General features: G+C 39.5%; 3 protein-coding genes and 1 long non-coding RNA gene across 9 annotated transcripts in view; 2 read left to right on the plus strand and 2 right to left on the minus strand.

Annotated features, from left to right (window-relative positions):
- Positions 1 to 1,060, plus strand: part of LOC132990316 (kazrin-like) — a 143,475-nt gene extending 142,415 nt beyond the window's left edge. For 5 of the 6 annotated variants that reach the window (XM_061058507.1, XM_061058508.1, XM_061058509.1 and 2 more), the window contains one exon: positions 73 to 1,060. In XM_061058507.1, the coding sequence (XP_060914490.1) occupies positions 73 to 231 (159 nt within the window). In that variant the 3' untranslated portion in view covers positions 232 to 1,060. The remainder of the gene's footprint in view (positions 1 to 72) is intronic. The other variant, XR_009676043.1, reaches the window with a different exon arrangement.
- Positions 1 to 13,924, minus strand: part of LOC132990324 (uncharacterized) — a 268,474-nt gene that overhangs the window by 195,800 nt on the left and 58,750 nt on the right. The window lies entirely within an intron of this gene.
- LOC132990321 (transmembrane protein 51-like) lies at positions 4,364 to 9,841 on the plus strand. Its single transcript, XM_061058514.1, has 3 exons — positions 4,364 to 4,554; positions 6,072 to 6,512; positions 7,204 to 9,841. Exons 2-3 carry the CDS (start codon positions 6,115 to 6,117, stop codon positions 7,592 to 7,594), a joined length of 789 nt encoding a protein of 262 aa, XP_060914497.1. The 5' UTR covers positions 4,364 to 4,554; positions 6,072 to 6,114; the 3' UTR covers positions 7,595 to 9,841.
- Positions 9,837 to 13,738, minus strand: LOC132990318 (chymotrypsin-like elastase family member 2A). Its single transcript, XM_061058512.1, has 8 exons — positions 13,670 to 13,738; positions 13,327 to 13,415; positions 13,042 to 13,139; positions 12,388 to 12,510; positions 11,790 to 11,926; positions 10,702 to 10,847; positions 10,368 to 10,520; positions 9,837 to 10,237 (listed from the first exon to the last, which is right to left on the minus strand). Exons 1-8 carry the CDS (start codon positions 13,707 to 13,709, stop codon positions 10,220 to 10,222), a joined length of 804 nt encoding a protein of 267 aa, XP_060914495.1. The 5' UTR covers positions 13,710 to 13,738; the 3' UTR covers positions 9,837 to 10,219.

A 13,924-nucleotide genomic window follows, 5' to 3' on the forward strand; every position in this document is an offset into this window, starting at 1 on the left:
ACTTTAAAAAATGTATATTTTTTCCCGAGTAAAGGGAGCAGCTTCTTTCAGTCTGTTTTTCTTTGTTTCCAGCCTCCAACAGGATTTAGCCCCAAAGCACGCAATGGGAGGGACCTGAGTTGCCATAGCAGCTATGGCTCCCTGCCTCGAGATGTTGGAGACCAAACTCCCCCCAGAGCCGAGGGAAGCCCTATCCGAGGTTTCACCAGCATCGAGGTCACCAACGTGTGATGACCTTACAGGAGGGGCGGACAAACACAAGTCATCAGCATCAGCGTCATTACAGACAAATCTACATCATGGACATTTGTCTTCCATGTTACGGTTATCTTTTGTAATAATGAGCCTTCACAGGACAGATTGCACTTTTTAAAGGGACAGGAATCTATTTTACAAGTTTCCTGGTTTCAGAAAAGAAAAATTACGAGACACTTTTTGGGCAAATGTATTTTGCTGTTTTCTTCCCCAATGCCAGAATCAGAAGATGCAGGATTCAAGCTAGATGATTATTTTTGTATTTTCTTTGAGTAAATGTATTCTTGTGAACCAGGATGTTGTTTGGCAATTTGTTTTTGACAAATAGTCACTATTGACTGACAGTCTGTTTCTATGAGATCACAGTTTTAAAACTGTAATACTGAGACTTGTTGACTCAGTGAAAAAAGTTTTATGAGTGTAAATTGTTAGTTTCATTCAATTCTGCTGTTTGTGATGCCTTGTCAACGTAGCTGAGGACAGTGGACAAAAAAAGGACTTGAGTTGAATTTTAAATTCTAGGATATGTTTGTTAGTCATTTTTCATCTTGCACACTTACACAGTCGTGTCTAAAGAAATGTAGCACCCTATTCTGATTTATACTGTGCAGTAAACATTGAAAAATATTAGAATAATGCCAAGAAAAGATGACCACAGTGCTGTGTGTCCATGGATGGTGTGTGGATGTATATTTGTGACATTGAACTATTTCATTTTAATAAAATAAAGATGACATCTCATATTTAGGAGTCATGTGACCCTAATCTTCAGCAGAGAATTCAATAAAAACATGTTTTAAAAGAATCTGAATATTTGAATAAGATGACTATAGGGGGCACTAACAGGATATATCTTACGACAGGCCCAATTCTACTTTGTTCTACTGAAGACACTGGTAACAATACAGACACTGCAGTGGGTGGTGTAATCTAGTTTCTGTTACCATGTCTGGAAAACAAATTGAAATCACAAGTTCAGTACTTACAGTAACAATGCATGTCACTTCAAAATGTACTGTGAAAGGTAGTCCTCACAATTACAAACTTGCAAAGTTAGTTAAAATATCAGCTGACTCTTCAAATCCGCACAACTTTATAGTTCTGTTTTGGTTTTACTGATACAACTTCACATTACCTTTCAATGCAACAGTACAGACGCTGTGTTTTAAATTAAAATGTTCCAGTAAATTAACTTTAGGCAGTAACACAAAAACAACAAGTTGAGGAACCAGCTTCAACCAGCAGGAAGGTCTACATTTGTTATGATGGAGGTGGTACAATGTCAAGCGAAGAATGAATATTATACTGACATTTAAAACACGGCATGAGACACTTAAAAAAAACAAAGGTGCTTCTTTGAACAATTTAGAAAGGAACTACATCTAGCAGATGCTGAAAGCTACATTAATAGTCTATTTTGTTTTAGTGGGTTTTTTCTTTTTAGGACATAAGTTTACACCAATACATTAAAAAGCCTAGCAGACACAGTTACTGTACGGACTTGTTTAGCAAAATGTTTCCCATTTAAAGATTATTAAATCAATGATGTTTGTATGAAGTGAGAAGAAAATTGATTGGTCAGATTTGGGTTAAAGTATAATAATCAGATTTTTAACTGAGACAGATATGAAATGATGGAGGCAGTTAAGGTGTATGAACAAATTATGACAAAAAGGCATGGTTAATAGATCCCAGACTGTGAGAGAAACAAACCCACGTTCATTTGCATGAGAGATTGTGAATGGTTTACTGCCTCTTATCTGATAGATATGTGGACAGTGTCATTGCCTTAGTGTGCTTGTAGAAACATTTGATTTCACAACAGTATTTTGATGAGTCAGTGTTTTGGTGATTTCCTCCAGTTTCCTGTTTTCTTCCTCTCTTTACATCATGTTAGCTCAAGCATCCTATATGCAATACAACATGGTGTAACAAGTTAAACTTCACATCTTCTTCCTTTGACTCACAGTGTCTCGATCAAACTAAGGATGACAAAGCAGATGAGACAGCTAGCCTCTGATTACTGGATAACAACAGTGTCCCTCCTGAAAACTGTCTGGTAATCCGCCTGCGGTTGGAAAACAGAACACGGGCAATCCATCATATGATGCCACTTTGCACTCTGGGATACAGTGGTATTGTGTTAGAAGGCGTGTCAGAGAGAAAAGAGCTACTTCAAATGAAAAGTTACATTTAACATATGCTTATCTGGCAGACCAATAATTACATTTTAATAGGTGTGAATGAGTTTGCAAATTGTATTAAAACAAACTCATCCCTTATTGTGATTAAAGGCTGACAGTGATAGGGGTTCAGGCCAGATGTAATCAAGGCTTGTTCGCATAGTTTATATCTTTCCTTTGTGTTTGTGTGTGTTTGAGATGTGTGCGTGTGTATTGTGAAACAGAGGAACCAGACAAAAATGGAGGAGGAAGAAAACCTCCCAAGAGCCCCAACAACAGTGTTTCCTAACTCAATGGAACAATACAGAGAGTGGACAAGGCTAATTAAGAGGACATTTTAACAGGGAAGCAGTTAGTTATGGGCATGCATGGGCCTGAAAATGGTGAGAGTGAGTTGGTATATAGTACAGCTGCTGTCTAAAGATCGTTTACACATCCTTGCATATTGTGGCTTTATTGATCTATTCCGATACCGTTTGAATGTTTAAACAGTTTTTAAGCTTTCACTTATTGACATTCATAGATAAACTGAGAGACTGTCATTTTGTTGTATTGTTGTGTCGCACATCAATAGCCCAATGACAGTAAAGCTTTGTATTCCTATTCGTGGTTGGTACATTTAAATAAGAAGTGAAAACCTAATCAGATTAGCCAGATCAAAACCATTGACCTGTGATTGTGTCCTGCAACGTGACATAATGAAGCATCAATGGGTCGTTGGCATTCAGTCTTTGTTGTTGGGAACAGTCAGTGGTTTAAAAAATAACAGAGTAAAAATATTTCTTTCATGAGCATGAAACAGAGGAACCAGACAAAAATGTAGGAGGAAGAAAACCTCCCCAGAGCCCCAACAACGGTGTTTCCTAACTCAATGGAACAATACAGAGAGATGAATGCAAATCTGTCTCTAAGGGAGGAGAGGAAAAGTTACTGTTTAAATTTAGAGCAGTTGTAATATTTTTTTCAGATTGATTGTATTACGGTCAAGCAAGTTATTTACCACATTTGTACAGGACAGATCCTTAAATAGGTTAGCGTGTTAAAGAAATGTGGGCCATATATCCAGTTAATTACATAAAGAACACTACCTATGTTAAAAATATCCCAAATGAATCCACAGCAAAGATTAATATATTAGCCCATCAATATAAATCAAATTGCATCTTGCCCTCTTGTAATTCCAAACCAAATTAGTGTGCCAGGAAATGACAGGCTAAGGGTAACACAAAACACAAAACTCATGATTATCTACAAACTGCATACAACACATTTAACAGGGCTCTGAAGGGTTTCATAGCATTCAGGCTCACACAACAAATTAACTTTAAGACATTCTGCTTGTTGGATGCAGTAGCCTACATTGTCATGATTTACAGAAGTAGGCCTTCAGTACAACATAGCTGTCTTTAATGCTCTTAGTAACACAAAATTAGGGGCTATTTACACATCCAGAAGTCAAGTCTGCTGTGAAAAAGTGGAAAGCTTTGTTGCATTGCATGCTACAACCGTATTGCTCAGCTGTCCTCAGCTATGCTTGCTTATTATTAAGATCAATGGAATTGGATGTGTAGCCTAATGAAATAAGTCCTCTTATTTAACATCTATCACATTTTTGTCATATAGTGTCCCTTAATTGGGATAGGCCTATTTTTTAAGTTTCTGCAAACAAGTACTGCCTATTGGTCCCCTGTTTAATGTGGGCCTATTTTAAATCTGGGGGTGGCATTTTACCTCGCACTACAATAAAGGGACCAGTAGGCCTACAGAATAGTAATCTCACAGCTGATAATGTATGATTCGGACAATAGATAAAATAAAAAACCTTCTCACAAAGTCTGCTTTAGGCTATTTGTATCGCTCAGCCATGCCGAGAGTTAAGGGGTTAATGAAACTGGAAGTGTTGCACTGAGCCCCCTCCCTCCTGCTCTTTCTCTCGTTCTTCGGCCTGGACCCATCCGTCTCAGATGAAAGTTCCTGTCTGAAATTTAAACGCTATTTGTCAACTATCATGCCCCAGGAACTACTGTCAGAGCTGGCGAAGTTTGAGAATAAACTCCACACCCACCAAGTTTGAGGAGAACAAGCGACGCGATACTTAATGACAAACGATGCTAAGGTGAGTTTAAAACCGACAGTTATTTACTGTGCAAGTTTTTAATGACTTCAGGCCTGGAAAGTTTTGTTGCCCTGCATTACGTATCCTGAGTCAACGTAAGCAACCCGCCCAGTGTTAACGGACGCTGCTGCTGGTGTTCGCCAAACAACGGCCAAAAAAGCTACGTTTACTTTGTGACTTGAATGCTCAAACAGGGCGATTGTTACAGGTTGTTACACACCCAAAACGTCGTGTATACAGTCGGTGAAGCGTTTGCCTACATTTAAAACATACAATGCAAGAGTAAAAAGTCGTTTTAAAGTCGTTTGCAACAGCTGGCTGATCTGAGTCCGACTTTGGTGAAATTCCACTAAATGAACACCATAGCCTACACACTCACTCATGGTGTTTTGTACAGAGCTTTGTTGAGTGGAAGTTTTATGAGGAGGAATGTCAATGTTTTACTTATTTTACAGTCGGACCTGTAGTGTGGTGAAACATGAACTTAAGGCTGAGCAGTAAAAACCCCTTCCTGTAGGCTATACCTGATGTCTTTACGTCCATACTCACCTATGGATTTCACAACTGTACAAGGCTTGTGACTGTGTGTATTGGCTAAAGCTAGCAGGCCAGTTAGTCAGTCACAGTGCCCAGCTGTCGCGATGAGCTTAATTCAGCCTCATTCCATACATTGTTTTTGGAGAGGCTGCCGCTCCATTGAAGTGAGTTGACTTACTTCGTGCTGTCCCCCTCACTGCCAGCATGTCTAGACATGTAGCAGACTAGTCACTGACAGTTTGTTCGTACATGTGTAGATCTACTACATCATGATGCCATTGAATGGTCACAGAGGTAATATTTAATTTCACGGATTTAAGTCTGAGCCAATTTATTATTCTAAGTAAATCATCCTCTACTCTCTGATGTAAGACCAGTGATCAGAGACAAACAGTTTTAGCTTAATGCAGGGTGGTCTTATGATCAATGGCATGTTCTTAGTATGAAGCAGACATATATAGAAGGCCTATTTCAATGAGTCATTTTCACTATGTATCACTAAAGTTAGGCTAATACAGCTTTCTTTAATTTATGTAGATTAATATCAAAGCAGGTGATGATGAGATGAATATAATACATATATTATATAAAGCCAGGATATTGCAGTCATTTTTGAGACCATTGTTAGTGTTGGCCATTACTGTCCTTACCTACCCTTGTAATGTTGACATTGGGTAACAAGCAGCTTAGAGGCAAAATTGCTCTTATTACGATATAGCACACACATGCTTAGAAGGCTCTACAAAGATAATTAATTTTTATATTCCACAATTTTCCTTGAAAAATGGGCTTGGACACTTGTAAAGAACAAACCTGTAAGCGGAAGTGCACCTCCTCCACAGATGGTTAAAGATATCGACCCATCAAAGCAGGGAGGATATCTTGTATCCATAACTGTGAGTTTGTTAGATAATGCTCGGAACAACTTCAAGTACATTTTAACTTGCTCAGATTTACTTACCGTGCCTTTCTCTTTACAGCTTTTGACATCGCTGGTCTGCCTGAAAATTAGAGATTGACAAAATGCGTTCCACTGTGGATGGACACCTTGCTGGAGGTGGCACTGGCAGCAGTAACAATAACAACAGTAACAATGAAAACAGTGGAAACTCAGGTTCCCAGTATGCACTGTGTGCTCTCGGGGTTGGGCTCGTTGCCTTGGGCATTGTGATGATTGTGTGGAGTGTGGTACCTGCCGATGCAGCCGGAAACAACAGCAGCAATTCCGGAGGACATGGAGATACTAGTAGCAGGAAAAATAAAGCGTCTTCCATCGCGTTTGTCCTAGTGGGGTCAGGAGTGTTCATGCTACTGCTGTCCCTGTGTTTGGGGTTGAGGAACAAACAGCGGGAGCAGCTGAGGCTCGCACAGGCTCGGAATCACGGGAGACAGGCAGCTGGGCGACAGGAGGACAGAGAAACGTGAGTGCCATTTTAGCTTCTAGTCAAATACAATTTGAATGATTTCACCTTTTTCTCTTGTTGTTACATCTTAGAGCAGTAGCTCAGTCTGTAGAGACTTAAATTGGGAAACGGAGGGTTACCAGTTCAAGTCCCAGTGTGGACCAAGTCTGGAAATTGGTCTGGTAGCTGCTCGGGCGATGTTGTAATGTGCAGCCTGTCACTCTGACATCTCTCCATTAATGAATGACAGGATCCAGTTTGTGCATGTGTGTGTCTATCAAACCCTATATGTGTGTAGCATCATGTATCAACTATCATTTCATTGATTCAACAATGAAAACATACATTGATTTCAAAAATGCCTCTTTGGAGATCTGATATCTGATACTGGAAAATGTGGCTACAAACAGCAGCCTTTAGTATTAGGAAGCTGACACATTCACATTATCCATTTAATAACACCTGTGTTGGCTGACATTGTGATTTTACTGACATTATTGGCAGTCAAGGCCACGGTGGAATCAGGTGAATTAGTGCATCTCTAACAGAAAGTCAATTCTTAAAACACGCTATAAATCTACACTTAACATGAAACATGATAATTACAACATATGTAATAGATATTTTCCTTCAATTATAAGCTCAAATGAAGGACCTTGCACTGACATATTCATGTGTCATTCATATCGATTTTTTCTAATGTCTGCAGTGCTGAGGAACAAGCCCAGCATTACGCCGTACCTTCCTATGAAGAAGCAGTTGGCAGTGGCCAGTACCCTGTCCGTCAAAGTAACCTACGCCCGAGCACCTCCCAGCTGCCTTCTTATGACGACCTTGTCCAAGTTGATGCTGTGCAGTATGAGAGTGAGGTGCCAGAAGTCACATCTCCAGGATCACAGCCTGCTCCTTCTGCTGCTGCTTCCACATCAAACCGCAGGCCGGGAAAAAACAACCGCAAGCTCCTCCCTATCAAGATCCGCAGGATTAAATCTGAGAAGCTCCACATGAAAAACATTGACAACTCTCAGCCAGCAGCTGGATTTAGTATAGAACCACTTACCCCACCACCCCAGTATGAGGACAAAGTGCCGCCGATTTAACATATTGATCATATTTAAAACAATCTTTGTGGATCTGGATCTGCCTTATAAAGTCAAGACTTGAAGATAGTTTGTCTTCCAGAACGTTCTCAGTGACATGTTGGTATCTATTCAAAAGTCATCATCAGTAATGCCACATCACTCCAAAGCACTGAACAGAGAAACCTTTATTTTTTTAAATGTTGGATCTAACTGAACATCTGCAAGCAGAAAGAGACAGGTCATGAGTGACATATTGTAATTCCTGGATCATTCCTTACGTTGACAGATTCTGTCACTCTGTGGATCATTGGGTTAAAAGCACACACCAAATACAGTTTTTCTCAATATGAAAGTACTTCTCATCTGTATGTGACCAACCTCCAGTGTACCCGTGAGTTGATCGTGGAAGAGATAACGGAATATCATTGAGCGGTCATGGAAAGGATTTGTGAGCACACATACATAGATATGTGTAAGGCACTCGTTTTTTTTACAAGTGGCTTCTGTTTAGGCGACATTTCTCCACAGAGCTTTTACTTTACTGCAAGCTTTCTCATTCTGTCCAAGAGAGCCTACATTCGTTGGTATGGAGCTAAGGTGCCTCTCTACATCTGTGTCAGCTTTAAATAGACTTTTCTTTATCCGTCCAACATGAGAAAAAAATCCAAAACGTGGTATAAGAGTTTTCAAAACATGTGTTATAGCGTGGTTTATACTGAAATACCATTTAAAGCATATTCTATTTTGATAAACGGGTACATTTCTGAATTGAATGTCATTTGGGCCATACAATATGCAAAAACAATAGCACTCTTACATCTTTACTAAATAGTAGTGTCCTGATATTCAGTTATACTATTAACTTCATGGCTGTAGCTACATGAGTAAGCCTGTCATTGGAGACATGTTTTTGGCAAATTCCAGAAAGTAGTTATTACAAATTCTTGGAAAGACTTCATGGCTGGAGTTTCATATTCACTCCTCTTAGTGTAGCACCTTAAATTCCAGGAAGGAACCATTTTAGATTGGCTAAAGGTCTAATTTTATGGCCTCTTTAAGGATCTGTAAGGCTTACTGCGTGCAGCTCCGAGTAAGCCCTGCAGTGCTTTTCTGTTCTGTTCAGAACAACGCTATTGCTCGTCCTGAAACACTTCAAAAGAAAATATACGACTGAACCTGAGCTCTAATGTTGCTCTTGTAATGCAATGTGACATCATGCAGACAGTGGGTAAAGAAGGAAGTATGTGAGCATGAGCGAGGACTCTTCTGAATAGTTGAAGTCTGTGCTCTGCAGTCATGTGAAAACTGCTGAGCTGTGAAGGCAGCGAGTGTATTCTCAGTTTCTCTCTGGGCCTTTTTTGGTTCTTACTCAAGAATTCCAACAGACAGACTCTTTGACTGTGCAGCTGTGCCATAATGACAGCAGCCATTGCTCACTCGCTAGCTCATGACTCGCTTACTCGTCCAACCACAGCCTGACTGGCAGGCCGAAGTTTCACTTAGAAATATGCAGAGAATGAGATGTGAAGAAAGTAAGACGGCTCAAGGCTCAGGGAACATGTTCGAGTGCACTACTTTATCAATACCTGTCAACAAACCCTTCTTTCTTCAAGTTGGTCTCGTTTCAATTTGAGCAGCTGGAACGAAATGAAATCTCATATTTCATTCAATAAGCTTTCAAATGTTTTTCCACAGCAGAGATTTTCATTGTTTTGTTTACTGGGTTAAAGGCACTTTTCATTTGTGACTTCATGACCCAGATCTTTACTTTGTTTCTTTAAAGTGAAGAACTGGGTATAGTTATTGGTGTCAGTGTAGTTAATATTGGGTCACTCCAGGTTTGTCATTGGAATATACAACTGGTATGTCTACATTTTATGATTTGTTTTGAAGTTGAAACCTGCCACACAATGTGTTATTATGTTGTTTATTATGTAGGTTCTGTACGGAGGCAAGAGAAAGTCACTGTATCTCATTTGGAGGTGACCAGTTTAAAACATGATTTATTCTATTTCTATTAAGTCAAAATATACTCTGACAAACATTGTGACTTTCTGGTTTACTTTGATGAGTATCTTTAGCACATACTGTGTGCATCATTGTGTCATTTTTTATTTCCTCTTTATTACTTAGTTCTTATTTTTTCATATTTGTACTGTGAAAATCTGCTTTTCTATGGTAACTCTTGTCTGTAAATGACTTTCTCTGGAAGTTTGAAAACAAATGTATTTCATACGAAATAAAAGGAACAATTTGTTAATTGTGGCATGTTGAAGTAGTTTATTTACTGAATAATGATTCAATTTTGCCCATATGTTCAAATTCCTGGAATTTGTTTTTATCACCTGTTTCCTCTAGCTTTGTTACTGTTTAACAATATGTAGTTAATATGCATCTACTGTATCTGAAACCCAAAATTAGATTATGCAATCGTTTCGTTAAGGCCCTGCATGGTATGGAAAAATAAAAGGTTCTTATTTGAAGTGTTGAGTACATAGAGAATATTAAAGCTCCACATTTACATACAATTACATTGCACTTGTTTGCACCACTAAACTCTTTCTTCTGACCCTTCAGAAAAAATACAGCACATTATTGATCATAGTTTTTACATTTTCTGACAAAAGCACCTCAATGTCTTCTTTAGTTGGTGATGATAACCTGCAGAGGAAAAAAACAACAACAACAAAAAACAGTTATAGACTTCCTGTTTTTGAAAGCTGTGCCTTGTGTTCACTTCAGGTTTCATTGTTAATGCTGGCTATGTGAAACAAAAGAAAATGTCCCTCACTGTGTTCATCCAGTTGATGTAGGAGCCAACTTTTGTAAAGACAGTGGGCTTCTGAAAGACATTGCAGCCTTGACCAGAACCGAAGCTCACCACACCGTGGACATCCCATGAGCCATCAGGGTTCTGACAGTTCAGGGGACCGCCAGAGTCTCCCTGTGGGTCAGCACACACACTATTGGTAAGCAGTTTATTTACAGATACTAAGGAGGTACAGTATAGCTACCAAGAATCAACTTTCTGTAAATGTCAATTTAACAGATTACACTGCAAATATCAATAAATGCTAATTGAACTACTGTTGCATCTTATGTAACCCTTTTTTGTGTGAACTCACATTACAGCCAGCAGTGATGCCATCACCTCCAGCACACACCATCTTGTCTGTTGCCAGGACGCTCCACCAGTCCTGCTGTGAGCAGGTATCGTGGCCAACCACTGGCAGAAGAGCCTGCTGCAGGGTGTCAGCAGGAGGACCATCGGCTGTGGGGAGGAAACATGGTTAATTTGAGGTAAGACATAAGACTTCATGCAGGGGACTGGTGGAGTGCTGCAGGCAGAGCATGGAGATTGCACACAGATGGTAATCTCACAGGGCTATTTCAGTTGTTAATATGTTTAGCTCTATTCACCATATTCAGATGGAAGCCATTTTTCTCTGACGTCATGCTCCGATTAGGAAGATCACATGCTGTATATATAATGTAATGCTTGGTCAAGGTAGTACAAATGCTGGCTGTATCTGAAAATCGTTCTCATTTCACCCTGCAAAATTAATGAGCAACTGAATATGAAATTGGCAATATGTCAAGTAAAATCAAAACCCATTAGTTAGCCTTTAATAACACCTCTCTGTATTCAACCACATCCAAGCTAACATTATCATTTGATAGTAGGAGGTACGTTAGCTGTTGTGACTTAGCTGTCCTAATGATTTGACAAATATTTTGTTATGATATCTTATGAGCTACCTGTCAGCTAAATGGTAAACGGCTAAGTCCCGACAACTAACTATATTAGTTGAATTCAACCAATTCCAGGTAAGTATCACAGTTAGCAAGCTAACTCTGCTAGCATTGTGTTTCTTTTCTATTGGATCCTGTAACTCTACCAAAAAGGAATATAACCTTTGAAACATTTCCCAGCTTACATAACATGAGCCAGGAAATAATAACAGAGGCGACAGCTGTGCTAAATCTATTCATATCACAACCTGAATCACAACAGCAGAACACCTAAACAGCATTTGAGCTTTCAACCTTCAGAATGATGTTAGTGAAAAATGGCCTCTGTGTGAATATCTTCAGTTGTTCAGTCTAGTGCTCAATCTAGAAGAAATGATGGCTTTTTTTCACTTGGTAAAGCTCATCTGGGTAAACCGAGTTCATTGAAAGTGATTCATCTAACTGAGGTGTGCTCACTTACTGGAGAGGCGACCCCAGCCGGTCACGTAGCAGGGAGCACCATGGGGCAAGACCACGCCCTCGTCTGGGATGCAGGCGGGCATGATTGTGTCAGAGAAGGTGACAGAGGAAGACAGCTTGATCAATGCAATGTCGTTACTGCAAAAGGCAAAACAAATCACCCACAGTTAGAAGGTAATAGCAAAAAAAACATGTTTTCTGTTGTATTAATAATCTTTGCTGAATCAACTTCCCTACAGATGTCCATTAATATTCTGAATAACAGGTAATGTAGAATGTGCTGTGCAATATGTCAATATGTCACCACTGCAGGAAGGCGTTTTTTTATGTAGGCCTATATGTGGAATTGGTACATGTTTTGTATGATCTCTATGCATGATTTCCACATCTATGTATTCATAATTGTCTATGAACTGCAGGACAGAGTCAGAGGCAAATTTCCCTTTGGGAACAATGAAATATATATCTAATCTTATTTTGAGAAATACCAATTAACTGATCACTGATACTCTGCTGCTTACGCATTCAGGAGAGCTGATTATGCTAGCTTCACATGGACTCATGAGGTGATAGTGAGCTGTGTGTGTTGCTGCTGTTACCGGCTGAGCAGGATGTTGTAATCCTCATGAGTAATGATTTTAGCTGCCGTCAGAGCCACCGAGCCCTCCTCACTCTTCGTCAGGCTGTGTTTACCAAGCTCCACTCTGTAGTTGTAGCGGTCACTGTGGGATGGCAGATGACAAGGTGTTTCCATGGGGAATTCAGAAAGTCGTATTGACTTCTCTGCCTGTGTGATCTAAACTGTGATTAAGATGAAATTGGTTTGCATTTGCGAGTTAGTTCTGACAGCTCTTAAGACTATTTTGTGTAGGACTTGTTTTTTTCTGACTTAGAAATTTCTTCACAAAGAGGCTTGTTACTATTGGGGTAGCTTTTATAATCTGGAACTTTGTGGTAGTTCATCTAGCCAACCAACAGCTCATGCAGTCACATAAAAAGCTAAAGGGAAAGTATTTCCTGGCACAGACTTTTGTTTTGGCATTAATGCTTCCTTGAACTGGGCATATTGAGTCAATTTAAAGTATAAATTAATAATTTAAATTGGTGAAAGTTCTTTAGGGTTAGGGGCTAGGGGTTAGGGTTAGGGTAACCCCTAACCCTACTTTTTAAGTAATATCTTTTTAAACAGAACATGCTTCAAAGTACTTCAAATAACATGGCTAGGCTTCCCCCTAGTGTTGACCGAAACATACTTGATGCAGTGTGCAGCAGTGAGAACCCAGTCAGGAGAAAGAAGGCTTCCTCCACAGACGTGCCTCCAGTATCCACTGCTGTCTGACTGGAGTGAGATCTGATTGGACAGTGTGCATTACTACACTTTTCAAATATAATTTACAACACTGCAAATCCATTTAATCATGTATCCGTCCATATCTTCCCTATAGGAAGCATTATCAAAAGTTAAATGATATTAACATGTAGGTAGGAAGTTCACATGGCCAATGTAAAAATGGTTCTACAGATGCTCCAGATCTTACCTGCCATGGCCAGCTGTGGGGCCTGACATCCTCTCCTGCGACCACCCTGCTCAGCACAGGAGGGAAAGTGGGGAAGCCACACCCATATGCTGAGATAAGGTTAGTTATTTGTATTGCAATTTTTCTACCAAGCTAGAAATAAAAAGTAGTTAATTATTTATTCTGGCAAAAAAGCAAATATATCTAAATTAAGCAAATGTATAACAGACTGTTTATAAAATCTATAGATTCTAGGTAGCCTATTTTTTGCAATACAATTATGAGACAATTCTTTTGGATCAAACGATTAAAAAACAGCTCACACAATTCAAACATTTTAGTGAGAATATTTAAACTGTCTTACCGGTTGCTACCACAAAAGTGAGAACCATCAAGCTCCTCATGATGTATGTTGTGTGTGCCTAAATCTTGTGTTAAGGGCAGACTTGTATTTATACTGTAAGTTAGCGACTTCTAACCAGTGTACAAAAGTTCTGAGAAACCTGGTTGACGCTTGCGGAAAGACAAACAAGTGTTGGGACACAGCATGTGGTGGCTGACAGGATTTTCCCATCACGACTCCTATTGGCAAGTTTATACCTTATAGGGCATTATAAGT

Source organism: Labrus mixtus, chromosome 15, assembly GCF_963584025.1.
Source record: "Labrus mixtus chromosome 15, fLabMix1.1, whole genome shotgun sequence".
Taxonomy (NCBI): domain Eukaryota; kingdom Metazoa; phylum Chordata; class Actinopteri; order Labriformes; family Labridae; genus Labrus; species Labrus mixtus.